Below are 24,822 nucleotides of genomic sequence, written 5' to 3'. Positions count from 1 at the left end.
CTGTGTTCTATCCAGATCTATAAATAATATGCATATCTTATATTCTTGGCATGAGTAGCAGGAAGTTGAAATTGGGCACGCTATTTATCCAAAAGTGAAAATTCTGCCCCCTAGCCCCAAGAGGATTTATGAGTGCATGTTTCTTTTGAAATGGGGTCTGGTTAAATAGACTAAATTAACGGCTTCGTATGCGTAAAAAAACATAGCATGATAGGTCCATCCTGGTGGCGCATTGGATTTATTCCATGGACATACAAATGGAGATTCAGTGAATATAAAATCTCATTGATTTATCAAGACCAGTCCCCATGCTTGTCTCAGAGCAGCGCAAAACAGTTCTAAAATAGTTGTAGGCTATTGCTTTAAATCCTATTTCTTCTAACTTCAATATGCTATTTAAATAAATAAGACCTGCCCCACTTTTAACAGCACATTACTCAACACTAGTGAGACTCATGCCGCCTACAGTAGACCTACAGTATATTAAAAAAATATGATGTGACTCTCCACCGATAATTACAGAGGATTGGAGGATATTTCTGTAATTCAGTGATATTTATTCCCATTGTAAATCGTTATGGATCCATAACTAAACAAACATCGGCATTTTGAAAGAGTATTTTATCATTATGTTATTAACGAAAGCATGAAGATGCCATTATTAGTTACATTCTTTTAGTTTGAACGTGCAGACTGGCTAAGAACAGCGGAAACATTTCCCTTGTCAGTGCCATTGCCAGTGTGGCGTTTCCCTAGTCAGTGCCATTGCCAGTGTGGCCTTTCCCTAGTCAGTGCCATTGCCAGTGCCTCCCCCTTCCTCCTCCTCCCTTCCCCATGGGCTAGGTTGGTCTTCTATGCGCGGCTCTGTGGCCCATGCCCTCGTGCCTTGAACCTCGCACGCTTTCAGTGGATACAGCTGGAGAACTGCAAGGCAATCCCATTGTGCACCACTCGGGAGCCATGAACAATATAACCAATATATATTGTCCTGTTAATAACAGGGTTAATAATATATCTGTGATAATATCGAACTGGCTTTAATATCAATCTAAATTAATTATTATTATAATAGCTTTGTTTAAAAAATATATATATTTTGGAGATTATTTTCTTTTCAAATAATGTAAAATGAGTGAGAAAAAGGCCATTCTCGAACGTGGGGTGAGACATTGTTACTAATATTTGTAAATAAAGCCAGCTTGTTATTTAGAATGATTTTTTCTGTTTTTAGAGGGAGAGAAACCAAAAACCTACAATGACCTCATGGGTCTCCCAGTTGAGGGCAGCACAGGTATTGAATCAGCATCTGTAGCAACACAGCTTGCACCGCTATGCAGTGTCTAAGACTGTTGCGCCTCTCAGGCGCTGTATAACTGGTTTGTTAAACACTGTGTTAACAAACCTCCAGATGAGCTTCAATGTCATACAACACTCCTTCCATGGCCTCCAACTGCTCTTAAATGCTAATAAAACTAAATGCATGCTCTTCAACCAATCGGAGCCCGCACCTGCCCGCCCGTCTAGCATCACTAGTCTGGACGATTCTGACTTAGAATATGTGGACAACTATAAATACCTAGGTGTCTGGTTAGACTGCAAACTCTCCTTCCAGACACATTATAAACATCTCCAATCCAGAATGAAATCTAGAATCAGCTTCCTATTTCGCAACAAAGCATCCTTCACTCATGCTGCCAAACATACCCACTAAACGGACTATCCTACCGATCCTACCGAAGTAATTTACAAAATAGCCTCCAACACTCTACTCAGCAAATTGGATGTAGTCTATCACAGTGCCATCCGTTTTGTCACCGAAGCCCAATATACTACCCACCAATGCGACCTATATGCGCTCGTTGGCTGGCCCTCGCTTCATATTCATTGTCAAACCCACTGGCTCCAGGTCATCTATAAGTCCTTGCTAGGTAAAGCCCTGCCTTATCTCAGCTCACTGGTCATCAGGTATATTTCACTGGTCATCCCCAAAGCCAACTCCTAACTTTGGCTGCCTTTCCTCCCAGTTCTCTGCTGCCAATGACTGGAACGAATTGCAAAAATCACTGAAGCTGGTGTCTTATATCTCCCTCACTAACTTTAAGCATCAGCTGTCAGAGCACCTGTACACAGCCCATCTGTAAATAGCCCACCCAGCTACCTCATCCCCATATTGTTATTTATTGTTTTGCTCCTTTGCACCCCAGTATCTCTACTTGCACATTCATCTTCTGCACCTCTATCCCTCCAGTGTTCAATTGCTTAATTGTAATTATTTTGCCACTATGGCCTATTTATTACCTCCCTAATCTTACCACATTTGCACACACTGTACATAGATTTTTATATTGTGTTATTGACTGTACGGTTGTTTATCCCATGTGTAACTCTGTGTTGTTTGTGTCGCCGTGCTTTGCTTTATCTTGGCCAGGTCGCAGTTGTAAATGAGAACTTATTCTCAACTGTCCGTCTTGTTAAATAAAGGTGAAATAAATAAATAAATATTTTAAAAACGTGACTGGTTGAGAGTGGCCTACAGTACTACAGTAGGACCAAAATAATCCTTACAAAATAAAAACCTTAGTGTAACCTTAGTTTCAGTAAGTAATACTGAAGTGCACAATTATCAGTTTCTAATTAGGTTTATGTCGCCCATTCATTGTCAGATAGAGACACAGTAGGACCCAAAGCATAATCAGTGCTCTAACTCCCCCTTGAGCTGGTTCTGGAGCAATTAAGTGGTGACACAGGGTACCGTACTAAACCACAAATTACCTTTAAATCCCGCAGCATAATCGCAAAACTTTTGGTGGCGCAACCACTGTAGAATAAAAGATTAAAGGTTTGAGCCGCTGATGCCATGTTACAATAAAAAATAAATGTGTTTGCATGATTAATGCCTCAGGAAATACATTTACTGAACAAAAATATAAACACAACATGTAAAGTGTTGGTCCTGTGTTACATGAGCTGAAATAAAAAATCCCAGAAATGTTCCATACTGTCAGGTTCTGACCTTAGTTCCTTTGTTTTTGTCTGTGTTTTAGTATGGTCAGGGCTTGAGTTGCGGTGGGAATATCAAGAAGCTGATTAAACAGGATGATCATTAAACAGGTGCACCTTGTGCTGGGGACAATAAAAGGCAACTTTAAAATGTGCATTTTGTTCACACAACACAATACCACAAATGTATCAAGTTTTGAGGGAATGGGCAAATGGCATGCTGCAGGAATGTCCACCAGAGTGGTTGCCAGAGAATTTGATGTGTGTGTCTTTCCAAATCATGTCCAGTCGATTGAATTTACCACAGGTGGACTCCAATTAAGTTGTAGAAACATCTCAAGGATGATCAATGGAAACAAGGTGCACCTGAGCTCAATTTCAAGTCTCATAGCAAAGGGTCTGAATACTTATGCAAAAATGTCTATGGGGTATTATGGGGTATTATGTGTTGATTGATGAGGATACATTTTTTAAAATCTATTTTAGAAAAAGGCTGTAAGGTAAAAATATTTGGCAAAGGGGAAGGCGTCGGAATACTTTGCGAATGCACTGTACATGTATATTTAGTTCATTAACCAGACGCTCTTATCACACCATAGTGCCATAACACTTCTGATACCAATGCAGGGAGAAAGGGGGCCACAAAATGGTGAACCGCTATAAAAAAAATGGTATAGAAAAGTATTTTGTATTTTGAAAAGTATCTTGTTACAAAATACATTGGAGTTTTATTCAGCCCAGTGTCATACAAATGACAAAATACTCAGAGGTAATTAAAATACATATTCCAAATACACAGAAATACTGCCCATCTCTGATCATAGTATTTTCAGTTTTTAATACAGTCACATATCTGTTGATACTGAAAGGACACAAAATTGTTTAATACTCACGTCCTGGTTGCTCATGTCCCAGTATGGCCGCTCACCAAATGACATCACCTCCCACATGACGATGCCATAGCTCCACACGTCACTGGCTGAGGTGAACTTCCTGTAGGCAATAGCCTCAGGGGCTGTCCACCTCACCGGGATCTTCCCTCCCTGAGAGAGAAGAGAAGAGAAGAGAAGAGAAGAGAAGAGAAGAGAAGAGAAGAGAAGAGAAGAGAAGAGAAGAGAAGAGAAGAGAAGAGAAGAGAAGAGAAGAGAAGAGAAGAGAAGAGAAGAGAAGAGAAGAGAAGAGAAGAAAAGAGAAGAGAAGAGAAGAGAAGAGAAGAGAAGAGAAGAGAAGAGAATATATTTTTTTAGACTTACATTTTGTGTCTCTTTACACTGGCTGGTTTGACATACTATTTGACAGCTTGCTGCTTTTTATAGCCAAGGCCAAGTTGTCATAGGCAAAGAAAAAATTAGATTCATATCTGTGAGGTTCCTCTTGCAAATACACTTCATGATCAAGAACAAAACTTTACTGAAATCACCCCACCAATCACAGTGTATTTAAGCAAAACCTACAAATTTCCATATTAAAAACATATGCAGCTGACTTAAAACAAAACCCTTTATATATCATTTTAAATATTCTATTGGAAAACATATGTTTAAAATTAAATGCTGACTGCAGGGATCTGTTGATGTACTTAGAAAAAAAGATGAGTGGTACATCTGTAATGACTGAGTGTACCAACAACACTGGCATACCATGCAGTTCTTTTGATAAACATTGATGAACGATGTTCACTTCATAATCCCCATTATGCACACAGCACACCCTGGAGGGATTTCTCTATACAATTCCTGGAGGAGTGTACAGTACCAATTGGACTGAATGTGTACACTTTTGGATAAGCCTGATTTCAAAGGAACTGAGGGCTTACACAGCACTCCCGATCTAGCTGCATGATCTACAGGGATACTTTTGATGAGTGTGCGCTGTCAGTGAAGTGCTGGATCTCAGCTATTGGAGACATCTGGAACTGGTTGTATTAAAGACCTCTGTAAACTCTGTCTGGAGTTCTGGACAGAAAGTCATGAAGGTTCTGTTCTAATTGTTCTGGGCAGAGTGTCTTGAGTTGAAAAGCCTGTGCTGTGAATGCAGGACTGAGAAAAAATCCCCACTGAGTGTTGAGCAGGGAAACCTCCATAAGTAATATTCACATGCCAACAACAGCTAAATGGATCTGATGCTTACAAGTCAGTTGATGACTCAAGAATAACAGAATACTAAGGATCCATTTTACAAGGAAGATTTTTGATGTGGAATGTATTCAATGTGGCAACAGCCAACATGAGAGTAATCATTGTTCAGAAGCATGCTTTGAATCAGACTCTCAGTTCTTAGTTCTTGTGCATTTCATTTACAGCACCTTTGAGCCACTTTCCAATGCATGTTCTTTGGCCCCCCGGAGGCGAGCTCAGATGTCTCTTCCACAACAGAAGAAAGGAATGCTACAGCATAAAAAAAATACTACAATCCCAGTATTTCCTGCTGAACTTGTAATGGTTGGCTAGATTGAGGCTGCATTGCAGATCCCCTATAATTAACCATGTCGGAGGTTTTGAATAAAGCGAATTGTTGAAATGCAGAGGCAAACAAAAGGCTTGGCGCACACTGTATGTACATAACGAATAGTCGACATTCTCTCTCCCAATAAAAACTGTGAGAAGAGAGAATTCCCTCAGGGAAACAATGAAACCATGAAAACTTAAAAGTGGGCTGACAGTATTAAAACAGGGTCTACAGAACAGAGCTCCAGACACTGAGTGAAATACACTCTTAGAAAAAGAGGTTCCAAAAGGTTTCTTCGGCTGTCCTCATAGGAGAACCCTTTTGGGTTCCATGTAGAATCCTCTGTATTAAGGGTTCTACATGGAACTAAAAGGGTTCAACCTGCAACCAAAAAGGGTTCTTCAAAGGGTTCTCCTATGGGGACAGCCAAATAACTATTTTTCTAAGAATGTATAGTGTAGGGAGTGGAGAAAGGTGTAATGTGCTGTGTTTTGGTACAGCATTCCTCGTGCTGGTTACTCCATGACTGTTACTTAAATGAATGACAATAATTATTGATGATGTATTTGACTCTTCTTTTTGAGGGGTATGCTACCTACATACAACAATACAGAAACAACCTATCCTGTATCTCTGTATCCCTAGCACAAAGACAGGCAAACCTCTCTACCTCTCCTCTGCCCCCCCCCCCCCCCCCCCCGCCCCCGCCCCCCCCATTTACACACATATAACATAAGCTCATATATCTGCCACAGAAAATCATAAAATAGTAATGTGAAGCCTAACCAAATGACTTAGTTTTTCCAATCTTCAAGGATAAATTAGACTATTAATATGGCAGAGGGGTGATGAAAAATGCATTTCATGCCAGCCGGCAATTTGGTTTATGATCCCATTGGGTGAAGAGAATGGCACTTATTCTGTAAAAAAAAAATCCAGGGGTATCGCATTTCCCATCACACGTTCTTGTTTTATAGCACAGTTAAACCCAAATCAATATGGCCTTATCATTGGGCCATTTCTGCAAAGCAGGCGTTTCCCCTCTGTCTCCAGTGACTTTCATCCAATTTTAAAGCCAAGTGGTTTCACACTGTCCAAACCATGAGTACATTTATCTATATGGCAGGAAGAAACCCAGTATCAATGGGCATTTAGAGAACAGTACAAATGATATGGATATTCTCTGGAAGAATAGTTTGTGGAGAGATACAAGTAGCTATAGTGCAAGCATTACATGTACAGTGCCTTGCGAAAGTATTCGGCCCCCTTGAACTTTGCAACCTTTTGCCACATTTCAGGCTTCAAACATAAAGATATAAAACTGTATTTTTTTGTGAAGAATCAACAACAAGTGGGACACAATCATGAAGTAGAACGACATTTATTGGATATTTCAAACTTTTTTAACAAATCAAAAACTGAAAAATTGGGCGTGCAAAATTATTCAGCCCCCTTAAGTTAATACTTTGTAGCGCCACCTTTTGCTGCGATTACAGCTGTAAGTCGCTTGGGGTATGTCTCTATCAGTTTTGCACATCGAGAGACTGACATTTTTTCCCCTTCCTCCTTGCAAAACAGCTCGAGCTCAGTGAGGTTGGATGGAGAGCATTTGTGAACAGCAGTTTTCAGTTCTTTCCACAGATTCTGGATTGGATTCAGGTCTGGACTTTGACTTGGCCATTCTAACACCTGGATATGTTTATTTTTGAACCATTCCATTGTAGATTTTGCTTTATGTTTTGGATCATTGTCTTGTTGGAAGACAAATCTCCGTCCCAGTCTCAGGTCTTTTGCAGACCATCAGGTTTTCTTCCAGAATGGTCCTGTATTTGGCTCCATCCATCTTCCCATCAATTTTAACCATCTTCCCTGTCCCTGCTGAAGAAAAGCAGGCCCAAACCATGATGCTGCCACCACCATGTTTGACAGTGGGGATGGTGTGTTCAGCTGTGTTGCTTTTACGCCAAACATAACGTTTTGCACTGTTGCCAAAAAGTTCAATTTTGGTTTCATCTGACCAGAGCACCTTCTTCCACATGTTTGGTGTGTCTCCCAGGTGGCTTGTGGCAAACTTTAAACGACACTTTTTATGGATATCTTTAAGAAATGGCTTTCTTCTTGCCACTCTTCCATAAAGGCCAGATTTTTGCAATATACGACTGATTGTTGCCCTATGGACAGAGTCTCCCACCTCAGCTGTAGATCTCTGCAGTTCATCCAGAGTGATCATGGGCCTCTTGGCTGCATCTCTGATCAGTCTTCTCCTTGTATGAGCTGAAAGTTTAGAGGGACGGCCAGGTCTTGGTAGATTTGCAGTGGTCTGATACTCCTTCCATTTCAATATTATCAATTGCACAGTGCTCCTTGGGATGTTTAAAGCTTGGGAAATCTTTTTGTATCCAAATCCGGCTTTAAACTTCTTCACAACAGTATCTCGGACCTGCCTGGTGTGTTCCTTGTTCTTCATGATGCTCTCTGTGCTTTTGACGGACCTCTGAGACTATCACAGTGCAGGTGCATTTATACGGAGACTTGATTACACACAGGTGGATTGTATTTATCATCATTAGTCATTTAGGTCAACATTGGATCATTCAGAGATCCTCACTGAACTTCTGGAGAGAGTTTGCTGCACTGAAAGTAAAGGGGCTGAATAATTTTGCACGCCCAATTTTTCAGTTTTTGATTTGTTAAAAAAGTTTGAAATATCCAATAAATGTCGTTCCACTTCATGATTGTGTCCCACTTGTTGTTGATTCTTCACAAAAAAATACAGTTTTATATCTTTATGTTTGAAGCCTGAAATGTGGCAAAAGGTCGCAAAGTTCAAGGGGGCTGAATACTTTCGCAAGGCACTGTACCTCCCTAACATAAAGTACTCCCATGCTTCCTGCTTAACTCATGCTCTATGACTTATTTACGGTTAAGTGCCTTGCTCAAGGGCACAACGACAGAGTTTTCACCTAGTCAGCTCTGGGATTCAAACCAGTAATATTTTGGTTACTGGCCCAACCACTAGGCTACCTGCCGTCTCATGTCAGACGTTGAAGTCACATACTGTACGAGGGACAAGGAGCTTAGCTTTGATAGAGTTAATTTAACGTATAATCTTTGGACTCCTGAATGGGCTGGACATAAACTATTAGATATCTCTTTGATAGCTTGTTCTGAATAGCTTTGTGCCTCTACATTCTTCTGTCTCAACGTTCTCACTCCCCATGATGAGTGTGATCTTTACGTAGGCCTAAAAGTCAATGAAGATACTCACACTCCAAATCTGCCCTTCAAGGGTGAATCTTCCCAAAGCAAGCCATCATATTAGGTTTGTTATAATATGTGTATGATATGCGATACAACCATTAAGCAATTAGATTGAATTTGTAGTGAGATTCATCAGCAAAATCAAACATACTTTTCATTGACTAACCTTACTCCCAATGGCTTGCAGACAGAAATTAAAAGACTGTGGTTGGAATAAATTGTTTGCCTCTGCAATGGCTGTTTTTAAAACAGGTTAAGAAATCCTTAAGAGTTTATTGACACACCCGTACGTCAACCTAAGTAACATAATAAAAAAATCCCCGGGCCTACCGAGTGGCACAGCGATCTAAGGTACTGCATCGCAGTGCTAGAGGCGTCACCATCTGGAGTCCCATAGAGCAGAGCATAATTGGCCCAGCGTCGTGCGGGTTAAAGGGGCTTTAGTTGGCTTATCGCACTCTAGCGACACCTTATGGCGGGCCAGGCACCTGCAGACTGACCTTGTTGTCAGTTGAACGGCACATTGATGCGGCTGGCTTCGGGTTAAGCGGGCGGGTGTTAAGAAGCATGGTTTGGCGGGTCATGTTTCAGAGGACGCATGACTCGACCTTCACCTCCCTAGTCCGTTGGGGAGTTGCAGTGATGAGACAAGATCAAAACTGGGCAGAAAATAATAATAAAATCCCCATCAATATCCGTCAGTTTAAGCTGCATCTCATTACATATTTAAAAAAAAAATTCAAAGCCAACCAACCAGAGAGCTTGAATAAAAGAGCTTGAATAAATAGGGAAAACCAACAGAAAGAAATCAATCGTGTTGTTCAGCAGGGCAGTCTGAGGTGCACAGGGCAGAGCTCGTTAGGTGAAAAGGGCGACCCCAGCCTGTTTCCCATTTCAAACAGCAGCGGAGCAGCTCAGCTCTTGTAATGGAAACAGCTTGCCTGTTGGCCATGTGCATTTCTCATGCTGAGCTGGGATATGATGAGATACTCATGCACTGGAGTTCCCGCTGACATTTATTTTATTTTAACAGGGAGTCCCATTGAGATCAATGTGATCAAGGGCTCTTTCACAAGGGAGCCCTACACACAAGTTACATAATACAATAGAATGTAAATATACAACATTACAAACACACCAAGAAAAACAATCACATTCCTCAGCAAAGAGGTCCTTAATCAACATTTTGAACGGCCTGAGAGGCACCAATACATTCAGATGTAGTGCATTGTTTCCCAACTCAAGTCCTCCAGTCCCTCCATCATCACACATTTTTATTGTAGCCCTTGACAAGAACACCTGATTAAACTTGCCAACTAATCATCAAGCCCTCGGTGAGTTGAATCAGGTATTTTTGTCTGGGCTACAACATAAATGTGTGCTGTTGGGGTTAGTCGACGACCAGAGTCCATCCCTGAGACTGGGTATGGTAACTCGTACGTCTAAAGGCTGTTAATTCTTATGTTTAAGTTATTTTTTATTCATAATTCATTTACAACACACACAACATATCACCCTAACCAAACAACAACAAATAAAACACCACATGTAAACACATGACAACATTGTTATTTCTCCTCCTTCACATTTCTAGACTTTCCTTCCTTTACTTTCCTTCCTTTCCTTTACTTTACTTTCCTTTCCTTTCCTTTACTTCCTTTCCTTTCCTTTCCTTTACTTTTCTTTCCTTTCCTTTCCTTTACTTCCTTTCCTTTCCTTTACTTTCCTTTACTTTCCTTTCCTTTCCTTTCCTTTACTTTACTTCCTTTACTTTCCTTTCTTTACTTTTCTTTCCTTTCCTTTCCTTTCCTTTCCTTTCCTTTCCTTTCCTTTCCTTTACTTTACTTTACTTCCTTTACTTTCCTTTCTTTACTTTTCTTTCCTTCCTTTACTTTCCTTCCTTTAATTTCCTTCCTTTACTTTCTTTCCTTTACTTCCTTTGTTTACTTTCTTTCTTTCCTTACTTTCTTTCCTTACTTCCTTTCTTTACTTTCTTTCCTTTGCTTCCTTGACTTTCTTTCCTTTGCTTCCTTGACTTTCTTTCCTTTCCTTTCCTTCCTTTACTTTACTTTCTTTCCTTTCCTTTCCTTCCTTTACTTTCTTTCCTTTACTTTCTTTCCTTTACTTCCTTTCTTTACTTCCTTTCTTTCCTTACTTCCTTTCTTTACTTTCTTTCCTTTGCTTCCTTGACTTTCTTTCCTTTGCTTCCTTGACTTTCTTTCCTTTCCTTTCCTTCCTTTACTTTACTTTCTTTCCTTTACTTTCTTTCCTTTACTTTCTTTCCTTTCCTTTCTTTCCTTTCCTTTCTTTCCTTTCTTTCCTTTACTTTCTTTCCTTTACTTCCTTTCTTTACTTCCTTTCTTTCTTTACTTCCTTTCTTTACTTCCTTTCTTTACTTTCTTTCCTTGACTTTCTTTCCTTGACTTTCTTTCCTTGACTTTCTTTCTTTACTTCCTTTCTTTACTTTCTTTCCTTACTTCCTTGACTTTCTTTCCTTTCATTTCCTTCCTTTACTTTCCTTCCTTTACATATCACAATTTCATCCTAACAAATAATTAAAATACAAATGTTGCATACTGCACATGGGAGGGCTGCAACGAATTTTGAAGAACAATAAATAAACAGGTAATTAATATTATTAAATGGTAAAGGGGGAGTCATGATAAAATTGGCAGCAGTTTGTCATGTACACAATTTGTATAAAAAGACACAGTATTATTCATTGGTATATCGATTTTGTATCAATACCCATGGTTAATTACATCATATAAATAAGACTTTCCCCCGTTTTCGTTCACTCCAAGACAGTATCTTCAAACCTAGCTCTTTTTTTATATTCCTTTAGCTTTACATTTGCTATATTTCTTTTCAAATTTGACAGTAACGAATGATGTTAGGTACAATTAGGTACAGTTTTCCCAGCAAAACAAAGCTCATAGAAGAGAAAGCAGATTCAAATGGACAGGGATGGTTGTACTTCATCTCACTATCTCCCTCCATTTCTTGTCATTGGGAAAGCATTAGACAGATGGAGATTCTATGGTGTATGGGTCAATCAGACAACCATGTCATCAGCATCTTAATGTGGAGTGGCCCTCATCTCACGCTAGTCAGTCTGCGACAAATAGAGTTGAGCAGAGACAGTGGAGCAGCGGATGGGGCAAACCAGGAGTGGCTGAAAGAGTTTTAATTAGCAATCGGCAAACAGAGCACAGACATCACCCTCCAGCCTCCCCTCAGCCTCCCTCAGTCATCCACCCAGAACCACAGGGTCAGCCCTCTGGGCCAACCGTGACAGGATCAAAACACACTCCCTCTCTGCCATAATCACCCACACAGTCCCATACCCATTAACTATACACACCGACAGACACTAACGTTTTCTAGGCAAGGAAATTCAAAACAGGGAATCTATAATATAGAGTACAACTCAATAGTGTCTCATGAAACACAAATGAAATTCAACTACTCTCTGATTAGATCTACAATACATCTTTATAGGCAAGACAGTGTAGCCTAGCAGAGATCTTAGATGACACTAGCAGGGTTGTCTATCACAACGCTCCTGCAAGCAGCAATCAATAATTTGTTATCATCTATAAATGTGTGAGAGAGGGTGTCTTTGCATAGGCAGGCATGCACCCATCTCAGACATGGGTTGTTATTTCATTCATAATGCCAGTGTCGGAGTTCTACATTGTGAGATAATTCTATGAACTTTGTTAAAGGGAAATAGAAAAATGTACTGTGTGCTTTTAGAAGGTTGAGATGTTCTGATTAGAGCTGTTGTGGCGGCAGGGAGAATTTCATTATAAAGTTCTGCCTCTGCACACAGACAAACAGATACAATTACAGTGCCTTGCGAAAGTATTCGGCCCCCTTGAACTTTGCGACCTTTTTCATTCATTCAAACATAAAGATATAAAACTGTATTTTTTTGTGAAGAATCAACAACAAGTGGGACACAATCATGAAGTGGAACGACATTTATTGGATATTTCAAACTTTTTTAACAAATCAAAAACTGACAAATTGGGCGTGCAAAATTATTCAGCCCCCTTAAGTTAATACTTTGTAGCGCCACCTTTTGCTGCGATTACAGCTGTAAGTCGCTTGGGGTATGTCTCTATCAGTTTTGCACATCGAGAGACTGAAATTTTTTCCCATTCCTCCTTGCAAAACAGCTCAAGCTCAGTGAGGTTGGATGGAGAGCATTTGTGAACAGCAGTTTTCAGTTCTTTCCACAGATTCTCGATTGGATTCAGGTCTGGACTTTGACTTGGCCATTCTAACACCTGGATATGTTTATTTTTTAACCATTCCATTGTAGATTTTCCTTTATGTTTTGGATCATTGTCTTGTTGGAAGACAAATCTCCGTCCGAGTCTCAGGTCTTTTGCAGAATCCATCAGGTTTTCTTCCAAAATGGTCCTGTATTTGGCTCCATCCATCTTCCCATCAATTTTAACCATCTTCCCTGTCCCTGCTGAAGAAAAGCAGGCCCAAACCATGATGCTGCCACCACCATGTTTGACAGTGGGGATGGTGTGTTCAGCTGTGTTGCTTTTACGCCAAACATAACGTTTTGCATTGTTGCCAAAAAGTTCAATTTTGGTTTCATCTGACCAGAGCACCTTCTTCCACATGTTTGGTGTGTCTCCCAGGTGGCTTGTGGCAAACTTTAAACGAAACTTTTTATGGATATCTTTAAGAAATGGCTTTCTTCTTGCCACTCTTCCATAAAGGCCAGATTTGTGCAATATACGACTGATTGTTGTCCTATGGACAGAGTCTCCCACCTCAGCTGTAGATCTCTGCAGTTCATCCAGAGTGATCATGGGCCTCTTGGCTGCATCTCTGATCAGTCTTCTCCTTGTATGAGCTGAAAGTTTAGAGGGACGGCCAGGTCTTGGTAGATTTGCAGTGGTCTGATACTCCTTCCATTTCAATATTATCGCTTACACAGTGCTCCTTGGGATGTTTAAAGCTTGGGAAATATTTTTGTATCCAAATCCGGCTTTAAACTTCTTCACAACAGTATCTCGGACCTGCCTGGTGTGTTCCTTGTTCTTCATGATGCTCTCTGCGCTTTTAACGGACCTCTGAGACTATCACAGTGCAGGTGCATTTATACGGAGACTTGATTACACACAGGTGGATTGTATTTATCATCATTAGTCATTTAGGTCAACATTGGATCATTCAGAGATCCTCACTGAACTTCTGGAGAGAGTTTGCTGCACTGAAAGTAAAGGGGCTGAATCATTTTCCACGCCCAATTTTTCAGTTTTTGATTTGTTAAAAAAGTTTGAAATATCCAATAAATGTCGTTCCACTTCATGATTGTGTCCCACTTGTTGTTGATTCTTCACAAAAAAATACAGTTTTATATCTTTATGTTTGAAGCCTGAAATGTGGCAAAAGGTCGCAAAGTTCAAGGGGGCCGAATACTTTCGCAAGGCACTGTAAATAGGACTAGGTTTCTCTCTTGAATTTAAAGAGATTCTCCGGTACTTTTGTATACTTTTTAGCCAGTAGTTCTGAAAGTAGCGCTCACGAACCAAAAGTGGACCCTGAAAATGGTGTACTACATCACATACTGTATATGTAGATATATGCACCACATCATTGCTCTCGCTCTGCTGTGTGTGCATCTTGCAAGCGGTCACTCAAATGGCAATGGGCTGAAGCTCATTGGATAGAACTCAAATTGCTAGGGCGCTGGCCCAAGTCGGGGACAATGGCATAGCACAACTTCCAGAAAAAACATTGCTTTCAAACTAGGGATTTAGTGGCTAATTGAGGTAAGTCAGGAATTCTGCTCATATATTATTCATGTGTGAACTACACTGACACATCCAGCCCAAAGCTGGAGGTTTAAAAAATACTTAGAAGTTGCAAAAGTTCCAGAGCATGTCTAAGTTCTAAACATTGTGAGACAAAATCATCACAATTCATCAAAGTGCATTTAGCTGAATAATCATAGATGCACTGTATATATTTTGATACACTACATGACAAAGTATGTGGACACCTCCTCATTGAACATCTCATTCTAAAATCATGGGCATTAATATGGAGTTGGTCCCCGCTTTGCTGCTATAACAGCCTCCACTCTTCTGGAAAGGCTTTCCACTAGATGTTGGAACATTGCTGTGGGGACTTGCTTCCATTCAGCCACAAGAGCATTAGTGAGGTTGGGCTACTAGGCCTGGCTCGCAGTTGGAGTTCCAATTAACTCCAAAGTTGTTCGATGGGGTTGAGGTTAGGGCTCTGTGCAAGCCAGTCAAGTTCTTCCAAACCGATCTCGACAATCCATTTCTGTATGGACCTCGCTTTGTGCACGGGGGAATTGTCATGCTGAAACAGGAAAGGGCCTTCCCCAAACTGTTGCTACAAAGTTGGAAGCATGGAATAGTCTTGAATGTCATTGTTTGCTGCAGCGTTAAGATTTCCCTTCACTGGATCTAAGGGGCCTAGCCCAAACCATTAAAAACAGCTCCAGACTATTATTCCTACACCACCGAACTTTACAGTTGGCAGTATGATCACCACAGACACAAAGACATAACCATGGCCATGTCAACTATTGAATCACCCAACTCTCTCTTGACAAAGAGATGTCTCACTTTCTACTGGACCATAAGATATTTTTTGGGGGGAATGTGTTCCAAACAAACGGGGAGGAGAAAGGCCAGCCAGAGAGGGTACTCACCAGGGAGCTGGTATAGATGGGGTCTGATGTGTCGTCCTGTAGGTAACGGGACAGGCCAAAGTCGGACACCTTACACACCAGGTTGCTGTTGACCAGGATGTTGCGGGCGGCCAGGTCTCTGTGGACGTAGTTCATCTCTGCCAGGTACTTCATGCCCGCCGCGATGCCACGCATCATCCCCACCAGCTGGATCACTGTGAACTGCCCGTCATTTTGCTGCAGGGCAGGGATTAAATAGGATGTCATGTCACATTGGAGTTAATGACATAATAAAGTGCCAGATACTTGGGATAATGACGCTCCCATTATCTCTCTAAAATGTCGTCATTGTGTAGGAAATACAAAGGTACACATTTTAGGTTAAAAAAATCCTCACACATTTATTTCTGGAAAAAATTATTGGCTGGGCAGCTTGTGCAAATATTTCAAGTTGTGGAGTATTGAGGAAGAGCACCATATATGCCCTTTTCCAAATGTTACCAAATTGTCATTCATTGATGTAATAAGTGTTCCACTTGACTTGGGGCCCATTTAAGGAGTGTGTGTGTGTGTCCATTAAGCCCCACATTGGATTCATGTCTTTGATCACTCTCTGTCTCTGCTCCTTATCCTCAGCTTGGCTGTTTATTAGCGGCCCCCACCAAGGTGGATAACTCCCTCCCGTGAGGCACGGCAGGTCTGACCCTATGCTGTGACTTCAGTGGGCACCTCCAACACGCCAAGCAGGGCACTCATTCAACTGTTGTCTTTCTGCGCCAGCAACAGGGGCATGCCAGGAGAAAAACAACACAGAAATCGATGTCCACGGGAGTCAAGTGCGGTGGCTCGGAAAAGGGCCTGGTGAGGGAGAGGACATCAAAGGGGTGTTCAAAGCCCCGTTTCAAATGAGTCCAGGATCAAAGGGAGGAGGAAACAGGTTGGAGGAATTAGAAAACTGGGCCACATATTGATTGTGTTCCATGTTCTCTGTTTCCAAGGAGGAAGAAGGCACAGTAAACTGTGCCAGGCTGGCACATTGAATCAAGGCACTGTGTATTAGCCATGCTGCCTCAAAGGGATCTGGGTGGAACAATTTCATTTATGCTAATCTCATGAATTATATTACGAAATATTGAAGGTTATTGATAAATATAAGACATTTTTGCTCATTCATGCCAAGGTTGTTTATCAGATCTCAATTCCCTGCTATATTAAATACATTTATCCTCCAGTGAGTTTTACATTTCCATTTTCTTAATCCTTTTAATAACTAATCTCAATAATCATAATTCACTGTTAGTGTGAAGCTGTCAAATTAGAAATAAAAGCTTTAGCTGATTAATCAATATGATTGATATATGAAACCACACAGTGGCCCTATAGCTCAACCCAGTGTATAATCCGATGCAACAGAGGTGAAAGCTGGAGCCGGGGCTGGTGTGCTGACCAGAGGAGGTAAAAAAGGAGTATGTGTCCCAAATGCCAAATGGGCCCCTATTCCCTATAAAGTGCACTATATGCTTTTGACCAGGCCCAAAAGTGGTGCACAATAAAGGGAATAGGGTGACATTTAGGACACAAGGAGAATAACAAAGCAGCACTCACCCTCAGGAAGGAGTCCAGGGCCCCATTCTCCATAAACTCTGTGATAATCATGACTGGCCGACTCTTGGTGACCACGCCCTCCAGTCTGATGATGTTGGGGTGGTCAAACTGGCCCATGATGCTGGCCTCAGACAAGAAGTCTCTTCTCTGCTTCTCCACGTAGCCCGCCTTCAGGGTCTTAATGGCCACGTACAGCTCCCTCTTCCCAGACGGTTTCAGGCGACCCTTATACACCTCTCCAAACTCGCCTGGAGGAAAAGACATGATAAATTACATTATTACAAAGCAAACTATTAGTATGCAAGCTGATATCATGTATTTTCACTTCTTATTCTTAAGCAATAAAGCCAGAGTAAATGTGGTACATGGCCAATATACCACGGCTAAGGGCTGTTCTTATGTACGACGCAACACAGAGTGTTTTGTTTTGTCATACCCATGGTATATGGTCTGATATACTATGGCTGTCAGCCAATCAGCATTCAGTCCTTATACCATGGGTATGACAAAACAGTTATTTTTACTGCTGTAATTACATTGGCAAACAGTTTATAATAGCAGTAAGGCACCTCAGGGTTTGTGATATATGGCCAATATACCACAGCTAATGGCTGTGTCCAGGCACTCCGCGTTGTGTTGTGACCAAGAACAACCCTTAGCCATGGAATATCGGCCATATGCCACAACCCCTTGGGCCTTATAGCTTAAATATAGCACATGTACAATCAAAAGTCCCCATAAAGATAAACACTGTATATGCGAAAAGCACAGAGATGAAGAGAGTGTTACACTCTGGCTCCCTGTGGTACCCATTAACATAGAGCCCAGTTTCAGGGTCATAAGACAAGTTCCAACATGTCATACACCAGTCAGTGTGAGGATCGTTCTTTTGCTGAATGCACGAATATATCAAGTCAAGTAAAAAAGAAATCCTGGCAGATAAAATCAGCATGAAATATAGATTAATGGAAAGGAGTCTAGTTACATATTAGCAGTTTTCACTGAGATAGTGGCTAACATTGCCCTCTGTAAAGAGAGCAAGTCTGTTAAGTGGAAAGGGTTCTTTCTCTCTAAAAGCAAAACATATCAGATGGAAAGAGTGGTTTTCAGAAACAGAATATCTGAGGTAAGACCAAATGTCTCCGACAGTTCCTTCATCCAACACCCAGATACAGGTAGAGGGGAAGTGGAAAAGAGAATTATAGATTCACAGCTTTCACTGCAGCAGAGGCAGAGATATTCTCCCCCATGTTACTGAATGTTAGGTTTCCCTTCTTCCCAGTCACCTGCACCAATGACCTCCTCAATCTTCACACAGGATACGTCTATCTCTTTGGCAAATTCTCGGACGGCTTCGTTGGGGTCCTCGTAGGTGAAGGGATCGATGTAGATCTTCATCGCTGGCGAGCCAGAGAAGTGAGTGGGGCATGCCATGGGGGAGGGACAGCTGGACATGTCCGGTCTCAGAGAGTGTTCTGGAACAGAGGACAGAAGGAGTAGAGGTTTGGATGAGCTTGGGGAAACAAACAGATGTATCATCAGTAGTGTTGCAAAGGGAGGGTATAGTACTAGAGACGTTCTAAGTTTGCCAGTAAACTACCAGAATGTTGGTCACTTTAGAGGATTGTATGGCCCTTTTGGGTACTTAAGATTATCACAAGTGTCTGTAATTATCTCCGGCCCTCTATGTGACCTTATCACATGTAAAATATATAAAATAATCACATAAGATTATTTTAAATAAAAAATTGACTGACGAAGCTGTAAAACCTTATTCTAAATTAGGGCTGTCAAACGATTAAAATAATTCATTTAGTTAATGGCATTAGCTAATCTCAATTAATTGCAATTTTAGATTTTGCTCAAATTTGGATGTAAATAGAAAATAAAATCCATTAGAAAAGCAGTGCATTGAGTTATGGGTATATTATGTTAAGATTCTAAGGGAAAGAAACACAAAATCTGTATGAGAATGTTTTTAACAGCATTTTCATCATAAACACAAAAGTCACTGTAACATAAAGCTAAATCACATTAAAATCCAATCCTATTTGTCACATGCTTCCTAAACAACAGGTGTAGACTATCAGTGAAATGTTTACTTATTGGCCCTTCCCAGCAATGCAGAGAGAAAAAATTGAATAATTACAGAAAAATAATAAGACGAGGAATATATACACAATGAGTAACAATAACTCATTAGTACTGGTACCCTGTGTTATTAACACAGGGTACCAGTACTGAGTCGATGTGCAGGGGTATGAAGTACTGTAATTGAGGTAGATATGTACATATTGGTAGGGGTAAAGTGACTAGGCAACAGGATAGATAATAAACAGTAGCAACAGCGTATGTGAGGAGTCAAAAGAGTGCAAAAAGGGTCCATGCAGATAGTCTGGTTAGCTACTTGAACAAAAATATAACCACAACATGTAAAGTGTTGGTCCTATTATTCACGAGCTGAAATAAAAGATCCCACAAATGTTACATACGTGCAAAAAAACGTATTTCTGTCAGGTTTTGTGCACAATTTTCTTTATATGCATTTCTCCTTTGCCAAGATAATCCATCATCACTCTAAAATGTGCAGTTTTATCACACAACACGTTTGTCACACAATCGTTTGAGAACAGCCACCCGGACATCTGATGAAACTGCGGGTTTGCACAACTGGAGAATTTGTCTACAAACTGTCAGAAACCGTTTCAAGGAAGCTCATCTGCATGCTCGTCATCCTCATCAGGGTCTTGACCTGACTGCAGTTCGGCATAGTAACCGACTTCAGTGGGCAAATGCTTACCTTCAATGGCCACTGACATGCTGAAGTGTGCTCTTCATGGATGAATCCTGGTTTCAACTGTACCGGGCAGATGGCAGACAGCGTAGTGTGGGCGAGCAGTTTGCTGATGTCAAGGTTTTGAAGAGTGCATCCCATGGTGGGAGGGATGTTAAGGTATCGGCAGGCATAAGCCATTGACAACGAACAGAATTCCATTTTATCTATGGCAATTTGAATGCACAGAGATACCGTGATGAGATCCTGAGGCCCATTGTTGTGCCATTCATCCGCCGTCATCCCTTCTTGTTTTAGTATGAAAATGCACAGGCCCATGTCACAAGGATCTGTACACAATTCCTGGAAGTTGAAAATATCTCAGTTCTTCTATTGCCTGTATACTCACCAGACATCTCCCATTTAGCATGTTTGGGATGCTCTGGATCGACAGCATGTTCCAGGTCCCAGGTCCCACCAGTAAAGCTCCTCCTTATCTCAGCTCACTGGTCACCATAACAACACACACCCGTAGCACGCGCTCCAGCAGGTATATCTCACTGGTCATTCCCAAAGCCAACTCCTCCTTTGGCCACCTTTCCTTCTAGTTCTCTGCTGCCAATGACTGGAACGAATTGCAAAAATGGCTGAAGTTGGAGACTTATATCTCCCTCACTAACTTTAAGCATCAGCTATCTGAGCAGCTTACCTATCGCTGCAGCTGTACACAGCCCATCTGTAAATAGCCCATCCAACCTCATCCCTGTATTGTTTTTTATTTACTTTTTTGCACACCAGTATTAATACTTGCACATCATCATCTGCACATCTATCACTCCAGTGTTAATTTGCTAAATTGTAACTACTTCGCTACTATCGCCTATTTATTGCCTTACCTCCTTACTCCATTTGTACGCACTGTATATAGATTTTTCTATTGTGTTATTGACTGTACCTTTGTTTATCCCACGTGTAACTGTGTTGTTGTTTGTGTTGCACTGCTTTGCTTTATCTTGGCCAGGTCACAGTTGTAAATGAGAACTCATTAGCTAACGTTAAGTGACGTGTGTACAACAGCCGTTGAATATGGCCGGTGTCAGTAAATGTCTGCAAAAAAGTGTAATGAAATTGTTGCCAGCAGAGCTGCTTAGGCTGTTTTCATGTAAACAAACAAATCATCGGCCAGAGTGTCAAGTGTGCGCTCAGAGATCGAAACAAGATGTGTGGGGCTAAAGCTTAAGAGGGTGTGAACGATGCTGAATGGGTGTAGACAAAGAAGAGCTTTTCACTAGATACCAAATCAGTCAAAGGCCATTTTCTTAAGTGAGTTTACAAGTTGATCAGCATTCAAAGCAGAATTACTTTCCCATTGTTCCTCAAATGCAGTGTTTGGTATACCATTTTGTAGCTCTGAGTCTCTACTTTTATCCAATATCAAAAACACAACTTAAAATGTAGCTACATAAGACCAAATCCAGGTGGTGAGTCACATATGAACTGTAACTCTTATCTTTGAAATTATTGCATGTTGCATTTTTGTTCAGTGTATTTATCAATCTTACAGCTTGGAGGTAGAAGCTGTTCAGGGTCCTGGTGCGCTCAATTTGTTGTTGTTTTTTTACCTTCATTTAACTAGGCAAGTCAGTTAAGAACAAATTCTTATTTACAATGACGGCCTACACCAGCCAAACCCAGACGACACAGGGCCATTTGTGCACCACCTCATGGGACTCCCAATCACGGCCGGTTGTGATACAGCCTGGATTCAAACCAGGGTGTCGGTAGTGACGCCTCTAGCACTGAGATGCAGTGCCTTAGAGCGCTGTGCCACTTGGGAGCTGGTGCAGTTGTATAACTTTTTGAGGATCTGAGGGCCCATCTGAGGGCCCAGTTGGTTGAGTGAGATCCTGGGTCATATCACAGGATTTTAGTCACAGTTAGAAGCTTCCTCTTGAGAGGACATAGTTAGCTAGTTGGCTAGTTGCCAAACAGTCAATGTTAAGGTCACCCAGAAAATAAACCTCTCTGTTAACATCACACATGATATCAAGCATTGCACACATACAGTATTATCCAAATACTGACTGTTAGCACTTGGTGGCCTATAGCAGCACACCAAACGAATAAGCTTTAGATGAGGCAGGTGAACTTGCAACCCCAACACTTCAACAACATTTGATATGAGATCCTCTCTAAGATTTACAGGAATATGGCTCTAAAAAATGTACAGCAACATCTCCCCCATAGGCATCCCTGTCTTCTCTGGAGATGTTATATCATTATATTTCTACTGCTGTATTACCAAAGGAATTATCTCAGTAAGTTTCAGAGATGGCCAGCATATGAATGTTATCCGATGTTAGCAAGTTAGTGAATTCATGAGCCTTATTTCTAAGGCTACATACTACATACTTTAGTATGGGCTATTCTTATCCCTTTCCTGGGTAGCTTATCGGAGAAAGACATAATTTGGAAATAATAAATAAGTAAAATAAAAGTCAGTCAATCTAATAGTCAGTCAATCAGGCACTTGTGAGTGTCAGTTGTTGTGTGTGCATGTGTGTGATGTTGGGTTGAAGCTACTGACCCAGAAGCTTGGCTCGCTCACTCTTCTCAGGCTTTTGGGAGGGTGGGTGGACAATGAGCTTGTTGAATCAGATGTAAGTAATGTCCTCACGCTCTCTAGCAGCTTTCATAGCTGAGATAAGTTCTTTCCACCTCTGACGCACAGGTTCTAAGAAGTCCTCATTGAGGAAGATGTTGGTTCCTCTCAAGTTCTTGGCTCTCTCCAGATCTTGTCCTTGAAGCTTAGGAACTTGACCACCATCAGCCTGAGTCTGTAACCTGGGCTGGTTATAGGTTTTCCAGACATGTGGGTGTGCTCCGCCTCAATCTTCCTATGATCCGTTTGCAGCTTTTCAGTGATAATCTTTCTCACTTTCTCATCAGACTCCATCCAGGTCTCATGTGGAGACTCTGATATCCCATCCACAACAATGTTATTCCTCCTAGATTGTCCCTCTAGACAGTCTGTTTTTCCAGTCATCTGTGATAATGATTCACAGACAGTGCTGATGTCATCTTGTGTGGACATAGTTTGTTGTCATCTTGCTGCAAGTCTCTTTCAGAACATCCACATCTCCCTGGAATAATTGTAAACTGTTCTTAAGTTCTTAAGAATACTCTCCTTCACTGCAGCCGAGGTGAGTAAGACATTTAAACGTGTTAACCCTCGCAAGGCTGCAGGCCCAGACGGCATCCCCAGCCGCGCCCTCAGAGCATGCGCAGACCAGCTGGCCGGTGTGTTTACGGACATATTCAATCAATCCCTATACCAGTCTGCTGTTCCCACATGCTTCAAGAGGGCCACCATTGTTCCTGTTCCCAAGAAAGCTAAGGTAACTGAGCTAAACGACTACCGCCCCGTAGCACTCACTTCCGTCATCATGAAGTGCTTTGAGAGACTAGTCAAGGACCATATCACCTCCACCCTACCTGACACCCTAGACCCACTCCAATTTGCTTACCGCCCAAATAGGTCCACAGACGATGCAATCTCAACCCCACTGCACACTGCCCTAACCCATCTGGACAAGAGGAATACCTATGTGAGAATGCTGTTCATCGACTACAGCTCGGCATTCAACACCATAGTACCCTCCAAGCTCGTCATCAAGCTCAAGACCCTGGGTCTCGACCCCGCCCTGTGCAACTGGGTACTGGACTTCCTGACGGGCCACCCCCAGGTGGTGAGGGTAGGCAACAACATCTCCTCCCCGCTGATCCTCAACACTGGGGCCCCACAAGGGTGCGTTCTGAGCCCTCTCCTGTACTCCCTGTTCACCCACGACTGCGTGGCCACGCACGCCTCCAACTCAATCATCAAGTTTACGGACGACACAACAGTGGTAGGCTTGATTACCAACAACGACGAGACGGCCTACAGGGAGGAGGTGAGGGCCCTCGGAGTGTGGTGTCAGGAAAATAACCTCACACTCAACGTCAACAAAACTAAGGAGATGATTGTGGACTTCAGGAAACAGCAGAGGGAACACCCCCCTATCCACATCGATGGAACAGTAGTGGAGAGGGTAGCAAGTTTTAAGTTCCTCGGCATACACATCACAGACAAACTGAATTGGTCCACTCACACAGACAGCATCGTGAAGAAGGCGCAGCAGCGCCTCTTCAACCTCAGGAGGCTGAAGAAATTTGGCTTGTCACCAAAAGCACTCACAAACTTCTACAGATGCACAATCGAGGGCATCCTGGCGGGCTGTATCACCGCCTGGTATGGCAACTGCACCGCCCTCAACCGTAAGGCTCTCCAGAGGGTAGTGAGGTCTGTACAACGCATCACCGGGGGCAAACTACCTGCCCTCCAGGACACCTACACCACCCGATGTCACAGGAAGGCCATAAAGATCATCAAGGACATCAACCACCCGAGCCACTGCCTGTTCACCCCGCTATCATCCAGAAGGCGAGGTCAGTACAGGTGCATCAAAGCTGGGACCGAGAGACTGAAAAACAGCTTCTATCTCAAGGCCATCAGACTGTTAAACAGCCACCACTAACACTGAGTGGCTGCTGCCAACTCACTGACACTGACTCACTGACACTACTTACCCTACATTATTCATCTCATATGCATACGTATATACTGTACTCTATATCATCGACTGTATCTTTATGTAATACATGTATCACTAGCCACTTTAAACTATGCCACTTTGTTTACATACTCATCTCATTTGTACATACGGTACTCGATACCATCTACTGTATCTTGCCTATGCTGCTCTGTACCATCACTCATTCATATATCCTTATGTACATATTCTTTATCCCCTTACACTGTGTACAAGACAGTAGTTTTGGAATTGTTAGTTAGATTACTTGTTATTACTGCATTGTCGGAACTAGAAGCACAAGCATTTCGCTACACTCGCATTAACATCTGCTAACCATGTGTATGTGACAAATAAAATTTGATTTGATTTGATTTGGACTTCTCTGGTTAGATTGTCGATTCTTTTGT

General features: G+C 41.7%; 1 protein-coding gene across 1 annotated transcript in view; it reads right to left on the bottom strand.

Annotated features, from left to right (window-relative positions):
- Nucleotides 1–24,822, bottom strand: part of LOC110521537 (ephrin type-B receptor 1) — a 176,993-nt gene that overhangs the window by 8,772 nt on the left and 143,399 nt on the right. The window contains exons 10-13 of the mRNA XM_021599141.3: nucleotides 18,295–18,483; nucleotides 17,009–17,256; nucleotides 15,425–15,640; nucleotides 3,894–4,043 (exon numbers count right to left, since the gene is read on the bottom strand). Coding sequence (XP_021454816.1) covers nucleotides 3,894–4,043; nucleotides 15,425–15,640; nucleotides 17,009–17,256; nucleotides 18,295–18,483 — 803 coding nt within the window. The remainder of the gene's footprint in view (nucleotides 1–3,893; nucleotides 4,044–15,424; nucleotides 15,641–17,008; nucleotides 17,257–18,294; nucleotides 18,484–24,822) is intronic.

This window comes from Oncorhynchus mykiss, chromosome 4, assembly GCF_057628025.1.
Source record: "Oncorhynchus mykiss isolate SJ-2025 chromosome 4, ASM5762802v1, whole genome shotgun sequence".
Taxonomy (NCBI): Eukaryota; Metazoa; Chordata; class Actinopteri; order Salmoniformes; family Salmonidae; genus Oncorhynchus; species Oncorhynchus mykiss.
The sequence above is the reverse complement of the archived record's forward strand: the minus strand, read 5'-3'. Positions and strand labels throughout refer to the sequence as shown.